The following is a 22,949-nucleotide window of genomic DNA, read 5'->3' on the forward strand; positions in this document are numbered from 1 at the left end:
GCTGACTCCCCCCCGCACCCCGCAAAGCCAGTCCATGCCTACTTCTGGCTTCCAGCCCTGGGCAGGGCATGTTCTGACCAAGTTCTAATTTGTGGCACGTAATCCCCATCTGAAACTCATTAACCTAGCCAAAGTTTCTGTACACTGGGCCTGAGCATGCGGGATATTTGGTTCATCTGCTACAATCCCATCATCAGGAACAAGGAGCATTTCTGCTCCTGTGCAGAGGGTGTCCTTCAGCCCTATTGTGGCCCCTCAGGGTATGTTTGGGGGTCTGTCATTTCAGTGCTCCTCACATGGGTCAACTGTTCCAGTGTGCGGTGGGCCACTCGGGTTCAAGACATTTTCACAGCGGGGAAGCTCCTAGCCCTGGCCCTGATCATCATCATGGGGGTTGTACAGATCTGCAAAGGTGAGTATCACTGGAACCGTGGGCCCTGCCCAACTTGCCACCCCTCGCATGCACCGCCCCCCCTTCACACTCTCTTGGGATGTGTGCACTCCCTGAGATTTCCCGGTTCTGGTCTTAAATGACTTCTCTTCCTGACTTGTTTGACAAAGAGGAAGAGAAACCATCTTCCCAGGAAGTAGGGCATGTCTTGCCTGTTAGCAGATTTAGTTCTCCCGTGGATCTGAAGAACCCAGATCTCCGGACTCCTATTGCCCACTTGCCCCAACCTAATGGAAGCTCTCTGCATCTTACACTGTATCTTGTCCATATCTTAAAATGGGGGGTGGAGGAGGAGATTTTATGTTTTAAAATTACTCATAATTTCTACAAGAGAGAGTTCTACATTCCTGGGGCTCCTGCCAACATTCCCCACTGGATTTGGTCCTTTCCAAGCCCTAGTCTATATTTGGTTTCCATGGGACCCGTAGCACCCTGAGGCCCTGCCCAGTGTCATTGCCTCTTGGAGAGAAAGTCAGATGACAAGCAGGAGACCTCCCACCTGCCCACAAGCCCTGAAGGCAGTGTGGGGTGCCTGGATTTTGACTCCAAGAAACATAATTAAGATTCTGCTATATAAAATGTCTGTGATTATTTTAATCCGCTGGATTAAGTTCTTTAGCAGGTTATATTGTTTTCAGGAATTAGATTTAAGAAAATCACTGTGCTGTCTTTTCAAAGTAGTGAGTCCCTCCTCACGTGGTCCCAATGCTTTCTCCTGCCCACTCTAATCTCCTTATTTACTGTCCCAATGCTGAATTACAGGTGAGTAAGTATGGGCAGTTACTCTGTGTCTCATTATAACCTCAGTCAACGTCCTTTCTTGAGGACCCTTTGTGTTGAAGGATCCCTGTCCTCAGGGAATCTATACCATGAAAAGGGAGACCAAACACACACCTTAGAAAGAGACAGGAGGAGAGTGGCAAAGAAAGCAGAACAAGCCTGAACTAATATAGCATTATGGAAGCTTATGTTTGAGTGTTTGTTGTTTCTGATGCTTTCTTCATGAAAATGTACAAACTTAAATATCAGGGAAGGTAGTCAGGAGACTGCCAGGGGCTCTAAGCCTCCAAGTCCCAGCGAGCCAGCTCCAATTTGTCCTGCTAGCCCCCCAAGTTACCCTCCCCTCCCCAGTCACGTTCCCCTGGCCTTTCCTTCCAAGTAACTTTGCCTTTTAAAAAAGAACATTCAGAACTATGCTTAGAACTGGAGCCCCATCGGACTCATGGTTATCATACCCTGGGAGGTCCTGGACCCGTGTTTCCCGCTCCTTTTAGTCCCACTTCTCCAATACATGGGATTCACTGGAGATAAGACAGAGGTGGGTCATCACCACAGGGAGGTACGACACGGGACCATCCAGGCCTCTGACTGGTCCCTCTGAGCAGTCTCCTGCCCCTTGTGTCCACAGGAGAATACTTCTGGCTGGAGCCAAAGAACGCATTTGAGAATTTCCAGGAACCCAACATCGGCCTCATTGCACTGGCTTTCCTTCAGGGCTCCTTTGCCTATGGAGGCTGGAACTTTCTTAATTACGTGACTGAGGAACTGGTTGATCCCTACAAGTGAGTGGAAATAGCCCAGCTCTGCCTCACTCCCTAGAAAGACCTAGGCACCTGCTGCTGGGAAGAGGGAGCCCACTTCTCCCCCCAGCCCCCATCCTGACCATGACCTGATCTATCCTGAAGAAATAGTTCATTTCCCAGGAACTTAATTTAACCATTTGCCATCCACCCTGGCAGGAGAAGAAAAATGACCCAGTGACTGTCCCAGAGCAGGTTAAAAGCTAAAAAACGGGCCGGCCCAGTGGCTCAGGTGGTTGGAGTGCCGTGCTCCTAACACCAAAGGTTGCCGGTCGATTCCCACATGGGCCAGTGAGCTTCACCCTCTACAGCTAAGATTGTGAACAGCTCTCCCTGGAGCTGCCGTGGGCTACGTGGGCTACCGTGTGCTGCCGTAAGTGACCAGCAGCCAGCGAGAGCTGCTATGAGCAGCAGATTGCCTCAGCCCTGGGGGGGTGGGGGTGGGGGTGGGGATAGGAGCTCATAATACCAGCATGGGCCAGGGAGCTGTGTCTTACACAACTAGACTGAGAAACAACGGCTTGAACTGGATTGGGGGTGGGGGGAGGAGGAAGAAAGGGGAAAAATAAAAAAAGCTAAAAATGGTGCTGAGATAACACCATTGCCTTAGAGAGTAACATGTGCCCTGAGAGTTTTCTAAGCACCTTACTTGCCTGTTTCAGGACAGGCAGATCTTTGTGTCTTGAGGCAGGGGATGGGGTGCATTGTGGACTTTCTGGTCAGGAAGAAACCAACAGGTGTGGAACGTATTTCCAAAAGACATGTTTCATTTCCTTTAAATTATTCTGCCCATATTGAGACAAAAATCCACCACCACCACCCCTCCAGGGAGACGGAGCATCACAGAAGGCTGCAAGGTCAGCTTCATGCAGAGAGACAGAGGCAGGTGGTCCAAGGTGCCCGGCCTTCCCATCTCACCTCCTCTCCCTCTACAGGAACCTTCCCAGAGCCATCTTCATCTCCATCCCACTGGTCACATTTGTGTATGTCTTTGCCAATGTCGCTTATGTCACTGCAATGTCCCCCCAGGAGCTGCTGGCATCAAACGCAGTCGCTGTGGTAAGAAATCAAACTTGCAGTCCCTCAAGCCAGGAATGTTGCCATAGTCTTGCCTGCGTAGCCCCCTCACTTTCCCCTGATCCATGGATTTGTGGAATTGGAAGTCCTCCCAAGTCTTTAGGGCAGAAATCACATCTTCAAGTGCCCTGGAGCCAACTGACAGCCGTGCTGTACGTAGAACAGTCACAATGGCAGAGCTGAGGAGTTGCCACAGAGACTGTATGGCCCATAAAACCGAAATATTTACTCTCTGACCCTTTAAAGAACAAGTTTGCCAACTCCTGAACTAGGGCACTTTAAACTCTAAATATAATGATTGTATAAAGGAGACAGGCACCTCCCCAGGAAAACATAATCTTGCACAAGACGTGCCATTTCTCTCTGCCTCCATTTCCTCCTTTGGAAATCGTGCAATCTGACTCATTCCCTCATCAAGGAAAAGTATGTGCCAGTAAACAATTTGAAAGTAGGAGTGGGTTGTGCTCTTTGGGGAAGGAGATCATGCTGGTCCAACGCATAGGGGTCCTTGACATGTGGGAAAGACCTGGGAGCCACGCTGTTCCCTCCCCTGGCTTCACCTGGGCCACAACTTCACCCTGCCAAACAGTGTCATCACTTGTCTTATCTTAAGACTAAAGAAAGAGGCCCTCCAGTATCCTGGAGGGACAACCTGCTCCATGATCGCTAGCCTTCCCCAACAGGACAGCTATTCGAAATAATCCCTCCACCATAATATGCTATAAATCAAGTGTGCACTTGGCTCAGAGAGTATGGAAAAGCTGGTCCCTTAACAGTTTATATTACTTCAATACACGAAGACTAGTCTATAGTTTCACTGCCTTTTCTTCCTCAACCTGTGTAGTAGCCTCTTATCATTTCCTCCCACAGTATCATTTGTTTCTATGAATTTAGAAATTCTCATCCTATGAGTTAGGATTCATCTCTGTTTTACAGATGAGAAAGTGAGGCTCAAAAATTAAGAACCTTGCTCAAGGTCTCACAGCTCCTAAATGTTGGGCTGAGATTGGAGCCCAACCTGCCTGACTCACTAGTGTACAATGTACCAGTAGTGAGGTCTAGACTCACACAGCTTGTTTCCAGTCCTGGCCCTGCCACTTCCTGGGTATGTGATCTTAGGCAAGCTACTGAATTGCTTTGTGCCTCAGTTTCTTCGTCCATGAATCACAAATGTTAGTTCATTATTAGCAGTATTAATATTATTACCGTACACTGTCTCCTTCAGTTCGCTCAAGACACTGACTCCCAGCTCTATAGTGGTCACTATGGGAAGTGGTGGTGTGGGGAGAGGGTCAGGGCACAGAAGTCATCTGTCCTCTTAGGAGCTTAGCTACAAACCCCACAAGTTGGGCCTGGGAGGAAGCATTCCCAGCAGTGACCCACAGGTGCGAGGTTGTAACCTCTCCTTTTCCACTCACCCCTTGTTTTGTCTCACAGACTTTTGGAGAGAAGCTCCTTGGGGTCATGGCCTGGATCATGCCTATTTCCGTTGCCCTGTCTACATTTGGAGGAGTCAATGGGTCTCTCTTTACCTCCTCCCGGTGAGTGCTCTCCAGGCCCTTTCTGAGCCTAGGCCACTCTGCTGTGCATATTGCTCTGTGTATGTGTGCGGGGCTTGTCTCCGTCAGCGGGGGTCTGTGTGGGCACCTGGGTGGTGACCTTGCAGGAGGTGATTGCTCACATGAGGGCATGCGTGTATCAGTATGGATGTAGAGGGGTGTGTGCTGCTCACGTGGTTACCTACGATGTGTGTGGCTTTACCTGTAGTGGTGAGAAGCCCTATCCCACTTCATTTGGGCAGTTGCCTGACGCAGTCCCAGCTCAGGGGCTATGGTTGGCAGCAGGACCGTCTCGGCTGTAGCCCCCAAGCTCCCTCTCCACTCTCCTGGAAACAGGTTGTGCTGGCTAGAAAGGAATCCCACTTTGAAAGGCATCAGGAGGACCCTGTGCCTGGGGCCTCTGGGCTGGCCTTCCAGGAAAGCTCTGGGACAGACTTCGAGTGGGACGGGATCATCTCTGAGCACCCTGTGGGTGCAGGCTCCTCTCTACTCAACAGACAGGCAGCTGTGGGAGGTCTTCACGTGGCCACCCATAAGACTCAGGTGGAGCATGTGAAGTGAGAGGGCTCGGAAGAGAGGAAGGAAAGCATTTGTCCAAAGCCACGTCCCCTACCCTAAAACTCTCAGGGAAGCTAGAAGCTCCAGTGGGCCCAGGAGCCCCTGGCTCCTGCCTGCACACATTCAGGAATCTGACCTCTTTGGTGCCCATTTTTGCTATCTCCAGAATGGCCTATTGAGGCCAACAGATGCTGGTGTGGTTCACGGGGTCCTCCCAGGGCTCGTAGAAAGCCCCTCTGTGCCCAGGGCACAGTCCTACTCAAAAGATACAACAAAAGAAGTTAAGTCCCTGAATTCAGCTGCTTCCAAAGCCACCCATCACATCAGAGAGGAGCTCCCGTGAAATGACAAAGGAGTGCTATGTTTTCAGGACCCAGGGCAGGAAAGAGGGAGGTGGGCGTCCCCTGTTCCCCAGGACCCTATAACACTCATCCACAGCAACCTCGTGTGCGTGTTACACAGGAGCAGTGACCACCTGGAGGCCCCAGCCGAGGGCGAGCGGTGGAAGAGCAGTGACCCATGAGGCTCTCGGGGATCTATTGGAGGAGAGTGACTGGCTACAGTCACTTTAGAGTGGGGTTTGTCCCTCAGACAGGCCAAGTAGCGGCCTGCATGCATGTGGTAGCTGTGTGTGCATGCAGGAGATGCGGCCCGGGGTACTCAGCCTCTGATGCCGAGGCGCGGCTCACCCACCAGGCCGCTTCAGTTCATCTTCCGGTTCCTTCCTTCCTTTCTTCCTCCTCCTCCCCTCCTTCTCTCTTTCTCTCTCTCATTCTGTCATGTTTTGGGATATGGAGAGGATGATCCTTCCTGAGGAGTGGGAGTGTGTGTGGGTGTGTGTCATGCTTACCGTCCATGTCTCCTCCGTTGTCAGCTAGCTGGGCAAGGATTGTCTCTTGTGAACTTGACACTTGCAAATGCTGTTGGACCTGGACAATTCCACTTGACCCTGGCTGCTTGTGGAGGAGGGCTGGGATTGCGTGACCCTGGCTATGTGCATGATGAAGGCCACCGAACACCTGGGGCGCCGCTGGCTGCATGAGGCTGCACTATAGAAGGGCAATGCCATGTGGCTGCATGAAACTAGTGATACTGGCCTAATTTGCTGAGGGCAACTGATGGTGTGCATATGTGTACTGGGGGCCATAATCAACTCCCACACTTTGGATGCGTTGCGGCTGTTAGCGCCACTCTCTCCTTACACAAATTACAAAGTGACAGTTCTCGTCAGAACACCCAGCATGTTGGTTCTGTGCCTTTCTGTCCCCATCACACCATCTCCTTCCTTTTAGCCCTTAGGTGCTCCTTTCCCTACAAAATCCAAGTAAAAGAAAAAGTGGTCTAATTCACACCAACATGTAAATGACTCCTAACAGTTTATATTATTCTCTTTTCTCTTGGGAGAGGAAAGGGGAAGAAGGCATGCTTTTTATGTTAAAATTTCTCTTTTTAAAAATAACTCTTAAACATCAACATCCTCGTCATAATATCATACGATAGTTTTGTAATGTTACCAATGGGAGAAATTGGGTAAAGGATACATAGCATCACCCTGTTATTTCTTACAACTGCATGTGAACCCACAATTATCTCAAAATTAAAATTTTTAATATTTTTAAAGTTAAAAAATAATTTTTATTCTGATTGATTGCAAATTTAATGTCTATTTTAGAATACTGAAATTTTTTCTTAATGTCTAAGGAGAAAATTTAAATTACTCATAATCCTACCACCCAGAAATAATCAGTTGGTATTTTAATACATGTTTTTACATGCACTGTAAATAATTTTTTAATTAATTGGAACATATTGTAAGGAATCAATACAGTTTTCTATCTTGTTTTTTTCATTTACCATTATATTGTGAGCATGGTCTCAAGTAATAGGTTTTTTCCTAGAACATCATTATGACTGCATAATATTCCATCTATGGATATACCATAATTTATGTAATCAATTTCTTACTTTAGGCATTTAAGATATTTCCAATCTTTTTATCATCAAAATATCTTTGTATATATACTTATCACTAACTCTGTATTCCCTAGGATGGTTTTTTGGGAGTAGAATAAGTAGCTTAAAGATAGAAATTTTTGGGTGGCCGGTTAGCTCAGTTGGTAAGAGCGTGGTGCTAATAACACCAAGGTTGCTGGTTTGATCCCTGCATGGGCCACTGTGAGCTGCGCCCTCCTTAAAAAAAAGAAAAAAAGATATAAATTTTTAGGTATAATTTTTTTTTAATTTTTATGAGTTTATTTGAGCCAAACTGATGACATATGCTGAGGAGCAAGATCTCAAATGCTCCCTTAGGTACAATTTACATACAATAAAATATACATCGTAAATGTTCAGATTGATGCGTTTCAATAATTGTAGACAGGAATGTAACCACAACCCACAAGATACAGGACATTTCCACATATCCTCCAAGTTCCCACGGGTCCCTTTCTGGTCCACCATGCATTCCCCACTCCCCAGAGGTAACTACTTTCTGATTAGGATATGAATGCTTTCAAGGCTTTCCTTGTACAGTTCAGTTCCTGTGTATTCTTTGAGGATAGGGAAGGCACATTTTTTAAAAAGGGATTAAGGCCTTAGGCGAAGGAGAGAGGCTGCTTCTGCAGCAGCACTCCAGGCATTAAGAGAGACCCACAGAGTGACAGTATAATCATCAGCAACCCCAAGCCATCCAGGCTACACTCAGGGTCTCCTCATACCTGGGATCCATCCACTTATCCACTGCCTGCCTCTGTTTTGCCTGCACCTGCATTTGTGATTGTGGGTCCTGTGACTAGTGGTCTGGAAGGTGTGCATGAGAAGGCGAGTACCTGGTTGGAGGGGGATGCTCCTGGGTGGGCAGAAGGAGGGCATGGATGAGGTAGCCCCGGCTGGGGAGGGAGCGTCCTTGGGTGGTCCATGGGCCATCCTAGGCTGACCTGCTTTTCTCTCTGCCAGGCTGTTCTTTGCTGGAGCCAGGGAGGGCCACCTTCCCAGCGTGCTGGCCATGATCCATGTGAAGCGCTGCACCCCCATCCCAGCCTTGCTCTTCACGGTAAGGGCCCCTCCTTTGGCCAGTCCTATACATACCCTCCATCTTGTGCTTGCTCTGAGCTTGGAGTTCACACGTCCCATACATATCCCTGTCACCCTTCTGGTCTGCAACTAGGTTTCATCGGGTCCTAGATAATCTGGCAAATGGTATATACATAGGCTTTATAAATATGAAGAGATATAGCAAGAGATAGGAGTCCTGAAACACCTTAAGGCTCTCAGGTCAGGTCATTTCCATTCTCCCATTCTTTTGGATCAGACTGAAATGACTTCCTCAAGACTCTATAACCTCACAAAGAAACCTCTCCTTTCTTGGCTCCCTTCTGCACCTGTTGCCCACGGGATTGCAGCTTTGGGCCTCTGCTCCCGGCTGATCACTGCATATCCTCTCCTCTCCCCATTGATCTTCTTGCTCCAGGAGGCTCTGCCAGTTTCTTAGGAACATCACTGAAACAAATTCAGTGTTAAGGGTACACCAAATAAGAAAAATACAAAGAAAGGAAGACTGGTACACTGAAAATGGAGAAAAGGAAACTTGGGATCAGGAAACTATAGGTGTAAAATAATTCCAGAGTGGAATCATTTAGAGAGAGCAAAAAGAAGGAACAAAGAGTTGTCCCCATTAAGTCTTTTAAGTTATTTTTTTTTTTCCTTCTGGATCCTGAATAAAACATTGAAAATGACTTTGGTCCACCAGAGGAGCAGTTAGACCAGGACACTAGAGATCTCAGAAGTCAAGGGCATTTGTTGTACAACATTAGGGAGCATTTCAGAATGTTCAGATGGAGGGTGAAGGTCATCGTGATTGCTTAGTTGTGAAAGGTGACTGCAGAAAACTCAATACTCCCAACAGGCCACAAACTTTTTTCAGTTTGAGCCATTGGTGCAGCACTATGACTACAAGAGAAGTACTGTAAGAACCTGGCTTATTCATCGGTTAAAATCTTCTCGATTATTTTTACCATCAGATCTCACAGGAAAACAGAACCTTCTATTAGCCTTAACACATGAGCAGAGGGAAAGAACATGGTTCCGTGAAAATCACTGAGATCATTTTGAAGGTGGAAAGTGGACTCTATCAAGAAAACTTCACAGGGATGTTATGAGGGTTAAATGAGTTAATATTTGTAGAATGCAAAGAATAGAGCCTCGCACGTAGTGCGTGCTATAACTATTTATGATATATTTAAAAAAAAAACAAAAAAGAGAAGGAAGGAAAATAAATTTTAGATGACTCAGACAAGAGACGAGGATGAAGGCAAGATAAAGCCTTAATCTGAAGTTAACAATCTTCTCTAAGGGATAAAAAATGAAATTAATTTGAGCTATAACCAAGGGAGAAATGTAAATGAGACTAGGGTGAACATAGAGCCAGGTGTCACCAGTATTTAAGGCCAAAATCTTTTCTGAGTAGTTAGTGCCCATGCCACACCAGTGATTAAATATTTTGATTATCACCCCTGCAATCGGGAAGAACTTCCTGGTAATGACTATGTTAGCAATGGCCTGGGTTTCTAGGGGGAGGTTGTCAAGTCTCCATTTTGAGACATCCTTTATGAAATGGCACCATTTTCTTGAGGAAGGGGCACAGTCCCTGACCTGTAAACACTTCTATCTACAAATACCCTTGTGATCACTGATGCGCTTCTCCCCACCCCCACCTAGTGCCTCTCCACCCTGCTGATGCTCGTCACCAGCGACATGTACACGCTCATCAACTACGTGGGCTTCATCAACTACCTCTTCTATGGGGTCACAGTTGCTGGACAGATAGTTCTTCGCTGGAAGAAGCCTGACATCCCCCGCCCCATCAAGGTACAGAACCTCCCCATGGGGTCCCCTCCCCCTCCCCCTACTGGTTCTAGTGGCAGCTCAGATTTTTCAATCACCTTTTTCTCAGCTGCTGACCACAGATCATCTCTATGGTGGTAGCAGACTATTTGGGAAGCAAGGACCTTGTAGGAATGGGGCAGCCATTTATTTTCATTCTCTGCTGGGGATAGGACCAGAGCAAATTGCAGCTGGAGCGATAAGTTAGATGAAATGATACTTTCATCATGTCATTCCTTTGTAAACTCCAGCTGATTGTTCAAGGCTCCTTTCTGTCTCCAATATTTCCCTGGACCCTTTAGTCTCGCTAGTCTCTTCCTTGTCCCTCCAGATAGCTGGGTCCACTTGTGCTATGTTTCTATCCCAGAATGAGTCTCCTCCTCCCATCTTCCTATCCTAACCATTCCTACATAAGCTTCAAGCACCTCCTCTTCTTTGAAGCTTCCCAGTCCACTCCAGCCATCCAAGACCCTCCCTTTTTAAATTACTCTGATTACTGTGGCCCTACATGCAGCAGGGTACCCAGTGAACCTACTGATTCTGTGACAAATAACTTTGTGATGGAAATAATGGGATTGCTCAGAACAAAATATGCAAGAGTGCTACCTATTTTACCGGATATAATACACTCCTGTGTATAATATGCACCCACGTTTTTGGCCCAGACTTCCAGGGAAAATAATCTTTCATTTTAATTTTTAATTCAAATTTTTATTTGTTTACATTTAGGTACTTGTTTTTTTTGTACTGTAAAGCCCAGACTTCCAGGGAAAATAATCTTTCATTTTATTTTTTTTCCCTTTTTTATTAAATAAAAAAGGCATGAACTGGTGGTCATCAACTACTGACCAACTGATGCCAAAAAATTGGCATCAACTGATGGGTCATTGGTGCCAATTTAACAGGAATCCCCAGTTTGGGGTGTAGTCAAGAAGGAAAATTTATTTAGTGCAAACAGCTTAATTGTGCTAGAGCAGGGCTATGCAACAGCTCAGTACTATTACAAGTCAACCATAAAATAGCAAGAACACCAGGCAACTCTTTGGTGCTCTCATTTTAATTTTTAATTCAAATTTTTATTTGTTTACATTTAGGTACTTGTTTTTTGTACTATAAAGGAATTTCAGTATTTATTTTAACATATTATGGTGCAAGAAATTTTATGTAACATATAATTACAAAACACAAGGTACAAGAAATTTTATGTAGTGGTAACAAATTTATGATATTTACACATTCTAGAAGGCCAAGAACTCTTTATCATTGCAAGTTTGTCAACAAAACCGATGTCATGCAGGGTGTCATGCGGGGTCTCAGCTCCCGCTCCCCACCTAAGAACGCAGGATATGGGGAGGCCAAAAAGGAGCACCAACGGAACTATAGATAGGGGAGTCATACCATTATATTCTTGCTGGTGGCTGGGTTGGAGACACAGGAAGCAGGAGCCACACTATCCGCAATCTGCCGTCCACTTCTCTGCAATCCACAATCCACACTCCGCAGCCTGCCCTTGCCAGCCACCATTCGCTTGCTAACCCCCGTTTTCTGCTAGCGTAGCCACGGCAGTTATATCAGTGGCTAATAACTAACCAACCAGTAACAGCTGATGGCCAACTAGTCACAGCTGATGACCATCTACTACCCAAGCCAGCACCTTTCCACATGAGGCCGAGAGCCTGGAAACTGCTCTCCTGGCTCTGTCCCCACAACCAATTATCGTATTCCAGGATATTATTTTTCATACAAATATCATTATTGATTTCTAGAATTACACTTTAACTCATAAGTATAAATAAAATAATTAAAAACATTCATATAGATACGGAATTAGTACTACCCATGTATAATGCACATCCTTATTTTTCCCTCACAAATTTGGGCAAAAAAGTGCACAATATACATGGCAAAATACGGTATTTTCCTGCAAATTAGAAGAATAGAGTATAGCCCTAAATTATTTGAAAAATTCTATTTTGGAAACAGAGGGAGACTGGATGCTTCTAGAAGATTCTTCCAGCTGAGAAATTGAGGGCTCTCTCCAAAGCTCTGTTTTCCACTGCCACTTTCCTACCACTCTTAGAATGCCTGCTAGAGGGCAGAGGAGGTAGGAGAAGCCCGTCTCCCCACCACATGCACACTCTCTGAGAGGAGAGGACATGGAGGAGAAAGGCAGCTGAATCTAGAGGCATGATGAGGACTCTACTGGGAACTCCCACCTGTGGTCAACAACAAGGAATGAAGCCCAGAGAGAGACACTTCTTTCTGAATAAAGTCAAGGCCCCAGATTGCCTTGTACTTGCTAGGTTTCCTGATTTCTCGGGTCTTGACAGATGTATCTTCTCAAATTGCTTGAGAGAGACAAACTGGGACTGATCCGATGAGAGGGATGGCCGTTTGCCACGGGCCTAGATGAGGGTCCTGCTTAGAAGTGGGCAAAGGGCAGGGAGCCTGATTGACGCAGGTTGTTGCTTTCTTGCCCCTCATTTCTCCACCTCTCCTCCACCCTACGACCTCAGCAAGCGTATACCAATGTACCAGCAAGCTTACCATTCCCCACGGGCTGCTCTGGCTGCCATAAGCACATGGCATGGATAACAAGGACTTGTTTGATCCCACCCAGGAGGGAGGACATGGGCAATGAGCATCGTTCCCTCCCTGGGTACCCCCCTTCTTGGCCCTCTGCCCAAGTTCACCAACATTCGTTGACTGAGCACTTGCCCTATCAGGGCTCAGGATGTGACAGCCACAGAACTGAATAAAGCCCAGCCTTTACACTCAGAGATGCTCCCTGAGGGTGAAGAAGAGGGAAGGGGCCCTGATCCTGGGGCCATGGGGGCCACACAGCTAACAGCACCTCTTCTCCACAGATCAACCTGCTGTTTCCCATCATCTACTTGCTGTTCTGGGCCTTCCTGTTGGTCTTTAGCCTGTGGTCGGAACCGGTGGTGTGTGGCATCGGCCTGGCCATCATGCTGACAGGAGTGCCTGTCTATTTCCTGGGTGTTTACTGGCAACACAAGCCCAAGTGTTTCAATAACTTCATCAGTGAGTTGTTGGAGGCTCTGGGTGGCTAGAGGGCCTCCTGATCTGGGATAGAGTGGTCATGGGCTGGCAGGGGCGCCCCACCAGAATCAAGAGGCTTAGGCTGGGCCCCAGAGCTCTTGGGAAGGATTTGGGGGTGAGGAAAGGGCGGGTACCTTCCCAGGGTCCTCTAAGGAGAGAGCAGCTAATGTTTCCACATAGACTTTAGACCTGTAGGTATAGGCAACTTGACAGCTATCCTGCAGGAGCTGCCCTGGGCTGGGTAGAGACCAGTGGAGACCCTGGAATTGGTGGTCATTGGGCGTAGGCACAGTGGAAAACTGGAGCCTTGATGAGCAAGGGGCAGCCGGCAAACGTGCTGCCCACAGATACAGGAGACAGGTGAAGAGGCATCTCCTGGAGGAGGTGTCTCCTGAAGGTACTGGTGGCTCTGCTGAGGCTGAACCCAGGGCAGGAGAGTGGGGAAGGGCGTGACCCACCAGGCTGGTAGGACACTGGGCACTGACCTGGTTCCCGTGTGACCTTCTTCCACAGAGTGGCTAACCCTGGTGAGCCAGAAGATGTGTGTGGTTGTGTACCCCGAAATGGATGGGAGCTCGGGGACAGAGATGATAAATGAGGACATGGAAGAGCAGCGGCAGCCCATCAACCAACCCATTGCCTCCAAGGCCAAGGACTCAGTGGAACAGTCCCAGCCCTGAGGACCACCATCCCCACTCAGCTGCGTCCTCCCTTCTTCACCTCCTTTTTGCTCTCTTTCCCTTCCTGGGTCCCCCCAACACACACACACACACACACACACACACACACACACACACACACACACCCTCTGCTTCTGTCAAGCAGGGGCAGGAACTGGGAGTGGGTAGTGAGAAACTATAAACAAAAACACTAATATTTGTAGCCAAAGAACGAGAACTTCACCCCCAGGACCTGTGTCCGAAGCCCAAAGCCAGGGCTGCCCGTGCTCCGAGCTGTTAGAGGAGAGTGGAGCTGCAGTAGTCCCCACAGGGCCCTCCCTCCTGGGCCCACACCCTTGTTGCCTCCTCAGGAGCCTGAGCTCAGTACTGCCTTCCTTCCCCATTCCTGAGACCAAGGGAGGCCTCAGCTCCTTGAGAAGAGGCAGCAACAAGCAAGAGTGAGCCATTGGGGAGGGACAGACTCAAGCAAATCTGTCACTATTAAAGGTTGCCTGGAGAGACCAGTGTCCCCTCCCTTCATTAGGGACCCAAGAAATCAGAGGCAGTACTTCCCTCTTCCCAACCCCTCTGCACTGTGCCTCCACCCTCCCCAGCATGGGCTCCCCGTCCAGAGTTAGATTCCTGTCAGGACAACCCCCGACTGAGCTAAGGACCAACAAAGCAAAATAACTGCCCCTCCCCTGACGCCCAGCCAGCCTGTGGAACAGATTGGGAAAGGCTCAGATTGCAGAAACCCAGCCCTGCCCCTGCCCCTGCATCCTGCCCCCAACTGGGTGCCAAAGCTTCCTGAAACCAGAAAGATGTCTCCTAATGACAAAGCAGCTCAGCTCCTCCTCGCTCCCCACCCCCATGGGAAGGAGCAAGCACCCTGTCACTCTGCAGCTATGCTCCCAACATACCCCCACGCAGCCAGCACTGCCTGTGCGACCATCAGGCCCTTTTCCTCCTCTCTGGACTTTGGCTCCAGGACCTAGGACTGGGTGTGAAGGCTCCCCAAGCTCTTCAGGCCTGAAACCCGAGCCAAATCAGCCTTAAGTCACCTTCCATCCAAGAACTGGACCTAAAAATACTCCCTTATTTCTAACCTTCAGGGCAGACTTGGTATGAAAAGCTTTTCCAGGAGGAAGGGTGCTTTCCCATCTCCCTGGAAGTACCCATCCCATAACCTCCGAGACTGGGGAGAAAGTATATTCTGAAGGCCAATTTCTCGCTCCTCCCCCAACTCAGATAACCCCACCCTCTTTTCCGGTTCCACCACTGTCCTGTCTTTGGACAGCCTCCAGGGTTAGGTGAGAGGGGAGTAGCAGAAGGCACCCACTTTGGAGCCCCTTGGAAAGCCTGTTATCCATGGTATATGGACTCTGGCAGAGGCTGCCTTGTGCTCCAAAGGAAGGAGGCAGTGTTTGCCCTGGGCCTTGAGCCTTCCCCACCATACCTGTTATGCGGACTAGGATCCTTTTATCCCAAAGCAGGAGTTCCTCCATTCCCCCAACTCCCCAGCCCATCTGCTTAAACTGGAATACTCTGGGAGCCCTCCTGGCCTGCTCAGGTCTCCCAGCTTCTGGCCCAGCCCTCCTGACCCTGCACTGGTGAGCTGCCAGGTTTGGTATGAGCTATGGCCCCTTCAGAGTGGACTTCAGGTGGGCTAGGGCTGGCCCCTGGAGGGTTAGGGGACCATCCTCTTTTTCCCCCTTCTCATTCCTCCAACCTCATTTCCCCCTTCAATTATTGTTGTGGGTTTTTTTGTGTGCGTAAAGTGGATGCCTTACTTTTTGGATAAATATTTTTGAAGCTGGTATTTCTATTTCTTTTGGATTTTTTTAATGTAAGATTGGGGGAGCAGGGAGTCAGTTATACCTGAATAATAATCTTCTGTCTTTGAGTTGGTTTAGGTTTTAGAGGGTTTGTTTGTTTTGTGAAGGGTTTGGGGGGGAGGCTTTTCTTTTGATGTAATAAAATGTAAACTGGAAATGAAGTCGGTGGTATGCTAATTCAATGACCTTCTGAGACAGAGTCGCCAGGTATTTCCTATCTTGTTAGGAGATCTTTGATTGCCAGATTCCTTCCAGGATGGCATTCCTAAAAGCCCTCGCTCTGTCCCAGCAACCCAGTGCCAGCACTTTCAAACAGCTACCTCTTGTTTTGAACCAAAACTTGCTCTCATTTCTTCCGTGAAGTCACAGTGTTATTACGTGCCTGCCGTGTGCCGTGCTGAGAGCTTGCAGACTAGCAGGCTGGGAAGAACCTCATCACTACCCGAGGTGGGCACCAGGTGAGTGGAGGCAAAGGCAGAGGTGGTCCCCAAGGCCTGGTGGTCAGCAAAGTCTCCTGGCTCCAGGACGGCCAGAGCCGAATGGCAAAGGAAGGGACAGCCTGAGTTTGTGCAGAGACACAGGGGGGAACTTGGAGAGCACCCAGCTGGGCCCAAGAGCTTGAGGGGAGGGCCTGAGAGGTGACGTGGGGTCTACTTCGCTGGGGTCTACTTCCGCAAAATAGGAAGATTTCTAGGTGGAAGACTAAGGACTGTTGCACTAGCACAAATGAAGAAGTGGTTAAGGTAGGGACTAGGGCCTCCCGATGCTTTGGGCTAATTGCTAGAGGAAGTTGACAGGATTAGACCCTGTCATTGCTTGGAGTCCCTCCTTTGTGGGCATCCCTCCTAGCTGCCTATCCTGGGACAGCATCATTGCAGAGTCAGCACTGCTGGAAGACATGGGCAGGAGGGGCCCCAGGGGTGGAGGGATGTTAAGACATCACCCTTCACCACCTGGGACACTGTGAGGACACAAGCAGGCAAGATGCCTCCACTCATGTCCTCCCGACCCCAACACTCCTACTTTGTGGTTGACGTTCTAGACTAAGGTTGGAGGCTCACCATTCACAGGGGCACAGACTTGGCTCTGAATCCCAGGTCAGCCACCACACAGCTGTGTGTCCTTGGGCATGTCAACCAGTTTAGCACTTTTAGAGAGCAGGGGGAAGAGCATTGAACCTAATTTCAAAGTGTTCCTCAATCTCCCAGCCCAAGGTTGTCCCAAAAGCGTGAGGGCAAAACTAGGCAGAGGCCAGTCTTATGCAAGAGACCCTTCTCTAAGCCTCATGGCCACCCTTTGGGATCACCTCTTCCCCAACAAACACTTTTCCTTTCCCTGGGCTGCACGAGGTCTCCTCTATGTCACCCCATTCCGGCAAGGCCAGCAAGTCTCCAATCTCCTCTCCATAGAGACACTTGTCCCTGGGGGCCGTTCTCTCTCTCTCTCTCTCTCTCTCTCTCTCTCTCTCTCTCTCTCTCTCTCTCTCTGTAAGGTGACACTTGCTGATCTTTTCAACCTGGTCAAATGTGCAAATGTGGGTCTCCGCCTGAGCAACATGCATTTATTTTTAACCTGGGCCTTTCCCCTGCCTTAATCCTGTCAGTCGCTTTAATGCTAGGAACTCAGATGCTCAGACCTCAGGGAACTTGGGAGCCTTTTGGAGGTCACTGAAATCATAGCTGCTTAAGTATTCATTAATTAATACAGTCACACAACAAATCTTTTTATAACCATTGTTTCCAGGGATTTTGCTATATGCTGTGGAACAGCAAACTTACTCTTGAATTTTTCAACTCAGCACAGACTTCAAATATTTTGTTTCATTTTCCACGTAAGAATATTCATACATGTCAAACCACCTGTCCCTAATTTTAATTCGAGCATACGGTCACTACAGCTAAAAAGGTCCAAAAGATGTATCTGACCCTACCCTCAAGGAGCAGATAATCTCCAGGGGAAGAAGGCAAGAATGAACATGGCACAGATATGCGTCCTTACCGCGTCACTCACTGGGCACTCCTGCTAGACCCGAGCTGGACCCAGGGGCTGAAGCTGCCAGATCCCTAGTGCCTGCGTAGGGCCTGGTACCTAAGTGTTCAAAAACGCTTGTCAAATTGAGGCATCAGATGAGGCTGCAGACAGTGTATCAGCTTAGGAGACACAGGTAAACCACAACAGGTGGTCAGAGGAAAGGCAGAAAGAGACTGAACATTGCTTTATGTACATTATCTTATGAAAGTTTAATTAAACAACCTGATGAAGTAGGCACAACTACTGCCGTTTTACAAGATTAAGTAACTTGCCCAAGGTCACCGAGATGATGACAAAGGCAGAATTTGAGCGCAGTTCTCTCTGACACTACACAGTCATTCTCAGCCACCTCCCTGTTGGAAAGACATGGTGAAAAGGATGGCCTTTGAACTGAGGCCAGTGACAAAGTAAGATAATACACATGCATTGCTTCAATTAATGCAAACAGGTAGCAACTGCAGGGGCAAGATCTGGCTGACCAGGGAGGCTTTCTTTCTGCTCCTGAGCGACTATGCAGAACCGAAGAATCCCCCAGCGCTTGACTGGGACTGCCCTCCCCAACACCCTTCCTACCCAGCAGCCCCTTCTCCCCTGCCCAGACATCAGAGCTTCTCCTGCCCAGCCAAACCCCTCGGTTACTGGGAAGCACTGATGTCAGTGTGCCAGCAACGTCAGCCACCAGCCTGGGAGGTGAGGGACGGAGATCACTTATCTCCCCATGGCCGGAGCTGCCTGATTTTCTCATTTCCTGCCAGCTCTGTTTGCACACTTCCCTGCTTCCTCCAGCGCTGGTTCACTCATTACTGACGCAGTCTCCCTCTCCCCCAGCGTGGCTGACTGAGAGCAAAGAAGGCTCTCTGAATCACACAGCTCTCCCTTTCTTATCCCTTCTTGCCTTGGGGTTTCAAGAACTAGCTGTTGCCCTTTCCCCCAAGATCAGTGCTGTATCCTTGTATGACCTTGGGCTTCAGCCTCTCTGCCTTGTTTTCCTCATTTATAAGGCACAGATAAAAATACCGTCTGTCTTGCTTACCTTCCTACTTAACTCACAGGGAAACTGTCAGCATGGAAAAGTGTATGTTTCAACGATTCAAAGCATAACACCAGAAAATGCCAGGCTTTCGCCATCATCACCAATATTTCAAAGTTGGGGAGGGATAGGATTTGTCACTGAGACAAGGCCCTGGCCCCAGTCTTCTCAGCCTGCCCACTCTCTCTGTAACTGCACTGCAAGCCCTCATCCCAGCCATATTTCCTCTTCCTCCTTCCCTACAGACTCTTAGCCTGTCTTGTGGGTGCCAGGGCTGTGGGAGGCTGCCCTCTGTTGTCCACCTGACTCCTGGCCACAGCAGCCCCGCAAGTCCTGAATTTTGGGCCAATATTGTCACCTGGTGGTCAACAGAGGCACTGCTGCCAAACTGAAGTAACTTGGCTGTGGTACCTGTCTGCCCCAGGGTCCTTAGAAATCAGGAGAAGGCGGAAGAAATCTCCCCACCTGGTTCCTGAGAGCTGTCTCTGGGATGCACACAGATCTTCCCATGCCAAGTCAGGGCTTTCAGAGAAAGTACCTCAAGCCCTGCACAGAAAGCTCCTGGGGTAGTGTGGGAGTGAGGAGGGAGGGAGGAAGAGGATACTAATTAGAGGGGTAACTTGCCTAACTTGTAGGCAGCCCTGTCTACATTTGCATACTTTCTTTTAGTGTTCAATGCTACACATATCCCCTCTGCATTTGCCCCGCTGTGGCCTGGCCGTTGGTGTGCCTACCTTATAAACCTTCCACCTCCCTACAGGGTACCCACAACAGTTGCTAGTGACAAAAGAGCCAGTGATATATTTCTGTGTGTCCTTTCCTTGTCACTGGACATATAGTTCCTTTTATAGTAGATGAAATCCGACAAGTGAAAGCAGGGTCACAGCCAGTGCCTCTGACAGAAGGGAGTGGGGAGTTCCCAGAGAAAAAGAAAAGGGAAGGAAGAGGGAACCCAGCATGAGACTAAAAGTGCAGAGAACAAGCCCTGGGATTCTCCTGAAGACCCTGAAACAGACCCAGGAAGAGGTGATGACAAAAGACAAGGCTTCTCAAGCCTCACAAGAGGAAGTGGACCCAAGAGACACATCAAGGTCAGAGAACGGCCATGAAGAAGGAAAGACAGCAAACTGAGCTATAGCGAGTGCCTGAGCCCTGCGGCCAGGGCACAGGAAACTGGGCAGAGCCCCAGGACCAGAGCAGGGCAGTGCGCCAGCCTGAGGCTCTGGCAGCACAGCACAGCTGGAAGAGAAAGGCACTGGAGCCACCGGAGGAATGCAATTGTCGGTTCCTGGGGCAGCAGCCTGCCTGGGCCTGGGGCACAGAGCCCAAGTCCTGCCCAAGGGCTTCAGCCAAGCTAGGCACTCAGGGACAGTGCCAGGCTGCTAGAGCCAGCCAGTGCTGGCAACACATGAGGGTTTGGGCTATTGCACAGATCTTGTGCAAAATCTAGCAAATAAGCATGCTGTACGCCACAACACATGCCCCATGTATGGCTTGGTCCCAGAACTTATCACTACTTCCTAGACCCCTTAAACTCCCCCTGGCCTGCACCCAGGAGGATGACCTGGGAGGTGGGGCTACAAAAGGAACTGACAGCCCCTGGGTGAGTGGGGGGGTGGAGCCCTTGGGGGTACGGAGAGAGAGGCGTGTCAAGGGAGGAGCTCAGCCCAGGCTGGGGGTCGGCACTGTAGGAGGGTGTTCTCGGTTCATTCTGACTTGCCACCTCATTCTGCAAAGAACTTTCTGGAAGTCGGAGGGAGGAGGATATTCGGAGGGAGGTGTTGCCCTCCGCGAGAACTCTGGAATCCCCTGGACTCAACAGGGACTGGAGAGGCGTTCCCAGAAGCATCAGCTCTTGGGAGGCTCAGAACTCTGGCTTGGACCCTGACCAAAGAGTGCCCCAACCGCTGAATAGTCCGGGGCCCCATTTCTCTAAGGCCTGCATCCTTCCCTCGGGGTGCGCCCTGCCCCTCCCTGAGTCACCCCAGGGAGAGAGGGGGGAAAAAACGGAAGAGAAAAGAGGCATTGACTACAGAGGAAGGAAAAGGAAACGGCAGAGGAGGGAGGAGAGAGGCCACACAGGAGTGGGTGACAGAGGAGACCGAGAGGGCAGATCTAGGGCAGATCTAGGGCAGGGGGAGATAGAGAGAGGGCAGGCCAAGCATCCCACGGGTGCCCCAAGAGCAGGGCTCAGGGGCGGGGAGCCCAGGGGGCGGGCCGGCCATGTCCCACGGGACCTACTACGAGTGTGAGCCCCGGGCTGGCCAGCAGCCACTCGAGTTCTCAGGGGGCCGCGCGGGGCCCGGGGAGCTGGGGGACATGTGTGAGCATGAGGCCTCCATCGACCTCTCGGCCTACATCGAGTCTGGGGAGGAGCAGCTCCTCTCCGACCTCTTCTCTATGAAGCCGGCACCAGAGACCCGAGGCCTCAAGGGCCCTGGAAACCCTGCCTTCCCCCACTACCTGCCGCCTGACCCACGGCCCTTCGCCTACCCTCCACATACCTTCGGCCCCGACAGGAAAGCCTTGGGGCCTGGCATCTACAGCAGCCCAGGGAGCTACGACCCCAGGCCCGTGGCTGTGAAGGAGGAGCCTCGGGGGGCCGAGGGTAGCCGAGGGGCCAGCCGAAGTGGCTACAATCCTCTGCAGTACCAAGTGGCACATTGTGGGCAGACAGCCATGCACTTGCCCCCGACCCTGGCAGCACCCAGCCAGCCCCTGCGCGTCCTCAAGGTAAGAGCAGGTCAATTCTCCTCGCCTTCCAGGGGCTGGAGAACCGTGTGGATGGGGGACCTCTGAGTTTCCTGCTTTAATTCTTAACGGGTCTGTGTTTGGTGTTGCTCTGTGAAAATGACCCACCCCGAAACCCTCTGTGCCCACCACCCAAACATGACCCTGCTTTGCTTCTCTGTGAATTCGCTCCCACCCTGAACCCTACTGTGTCCTGCACTCCCTGTGAACAGCTGACCTACTCAGACCTCAGCCCCCCCACCCCATCAGCTTCTCTGCTGCCCACCAGCCCCCTCCTCTTGTTTCTCTAACTCCGGCTTCTAGAAGGGGAAATGCCTGCTGATCATAGAACAGGAGACTGAAGTGTCCTCAGAGAGCGTGGGAACACGAAAGAGAGTTTTGGTCAGAGCAGGGACCCCATGCATCTGGTAAAGCAATGGCTGCTTTGACTGGGAGCCAGGAGCTGGCTGTAGATCCCATGTCCCTTTGATGCCCAAGGGAGCTCTGGCTTCAGGCATTCCTGCCCTGTCTCCACTCCGCTTCCTGGCCAGCCCTCACCTCTTGTGCTTCTGTACCTTCTCCTCCAGGCCCCTTTGGCCGCTGCCGCACCACCCTGCAGCCCCCTTCTCAAGGCGCCCTCCCCAGCTGGCTCCTCACACAAGGGCAAGAAGGCGGTGAACAAAGACAGCCTGGAGTACCGGCTGAGGCGGGAGCGCAACAACATCGCTGTGCGCAAGAGTCGGGACAAGGCCAAGAGGCGCATCCTGGAGACGCAGCAGAAGGTGCTGGAGTACATGGCGGAGAACGAGCGCCTCCGCAGCCGCGTGGAGCAGCTGACCCAGGAGCTGGACACCCTTCGCAACCTCTTTCGCCAGATCCCGGAGGCCGCCAACCTCATCAAGGGCGTGGGCAGCTGCAGCTGAGCCCAGCCGGCGGACTGTGGGCACCAGCCCCCTGGCCTAGCCTGACTCTGGGGATCCCCACCCAGCTGGGGTCCCAGAGCCTCTCACAGGCAGAGCCTGAGACATAGACCATGGACAAATGGCAGCGGGTGGCAAGGGAGGAGGGCAGGCCTCAGCATTGTGATTCTGTGGCTGAATAAAATTGCACTATGACTCAGTGCTGGGGCTGTACAGTGTGTGTGTGTGTGTGTGTGTGTGTGTGTGTGTGTGTGTTTCCTTGAGTGCCATGGGGGACTCCAAGGGCATGCATGTAGCTAGGTCTGCCTACCTCTTGATTCCATGCCCAATAAATATTTGGGAGTATTCCCAAATATTCAGCAGACTTGCTACCCACAGATCTGCCCCCAAGAAATCCCCTGGCCAGGCTGTGAGCCCGTCACTCTGTTCTTCTCTTCTCCCCTGACCCCACTGACTCTGTTCTCTGGACACTGAGGGCACCTCTACCCCACCCCACAGGACCTGGAGCAGCCTCTGATCACTGTCCTAACAGAGCTCTGGCTTGGAGGGAGATCCAGCACCACCCAGGCCCTTCT

At 50.2% G+C, this 22,949-nt stretch overlaps 2 protein-coding genes across 2 annotated transcripts in view; both read left to right on the plus strand.

Moving 5' to 3' along the window:
• SLC7A8 (solute carrier family 7 member 8) overlaps window positions 1-15,824 on the plus strand; it is a 49,190-nt gene extending 33,366 nt beyond the window's left edge. Inside the window, exons 4-11 of the mRNA XM_088797016.1 lie at window positions 287-412; window positions 1,860-2,013; window positions 2,967-3,090; window positions 4,546-4,649; window positions 8,181-8,277; window positions 9,942-10,091; window positions 12,974-13,151; window positions 13,683-15,824. Of these exons, the coding sequence (XP_088653142.1) occupies window positions 287-412; window positions 1,860-2,013; window positions 2,967-3,090; window positions 4,546-4,649; window positions 8,181-8,277; window positions 9,942-10,091; window positions 12,974-13,151; window positions 13,683-13,849 (1,100 nt within the window). The 3' untranslated portion in view covers window positions 13,850-15,824. The remainder of the gene's footprint in view (window positions 1-286; window positions 413-1,859; window positions 2,014-2,966; window positions 3,091-4,545; window positions 4,650-8,180; window positions 8,278-9,941; window positions 10,092-12,973; window positions 13,152-13,682) is intronic.
• Window positions 15,825-20,422: 4,598 nt separating this feature from the next.
• Window positions 20,423-22,573, plus strand: CEBPE (CCAAT enhancer binding protein epsilon). The gene is made up of 2 exons (XM_088797017.1): window positions 20,423-21,457; window positions 22,042-22,573. Exons 1-2 carry the CDS (start codon window positions 20,948-20,950, stop codon window positions 22,375-22,377), a joined length of 846 nt encoding a protein of 281 aa, XP_088653143.1. The 5' UTR covers window positions 20,423-20,947; the 3' UTR covers window positions 22,378-22,573.
• Window positions 22,574-22,949: the final 376 nt, after the last annotated feature.

Source organism: Rhinolophus sinicus, chromosome 3 (genome assembly GCF_057876585.1).
Source record: "Rhinolophus sinicus isolate RSI-liver-muscle chromosome 3, RSI-T2T, whole genome shotgun sequence".
Lineage (NCBI taxonomy): Eukaryota > Metazoa > Chordata > Mammalia > Chiroptera > Rhinolophidae > Rhinolophus > Rhinolophus sinicus.

What these genes read in the sequence shown, in the direction of transcription:
- CEBPE (XM_088797017.1), top strand. Translation starts at nt 20,948, where the DNA reads ATGTCCCACGGGACCTACTACGAGTGTGAGCCCCGGGCTGGCCAGCAG. An exon ending in AGCCCCTGCGCGTCCTCAAG is followed by an intron (nt 21,458 to 22,041) that starts GTAAGAGCAGGT and finishes CTTCTCCTCCAG; the next exon opens with GCCCCTTTGGCCGCTGCCGC.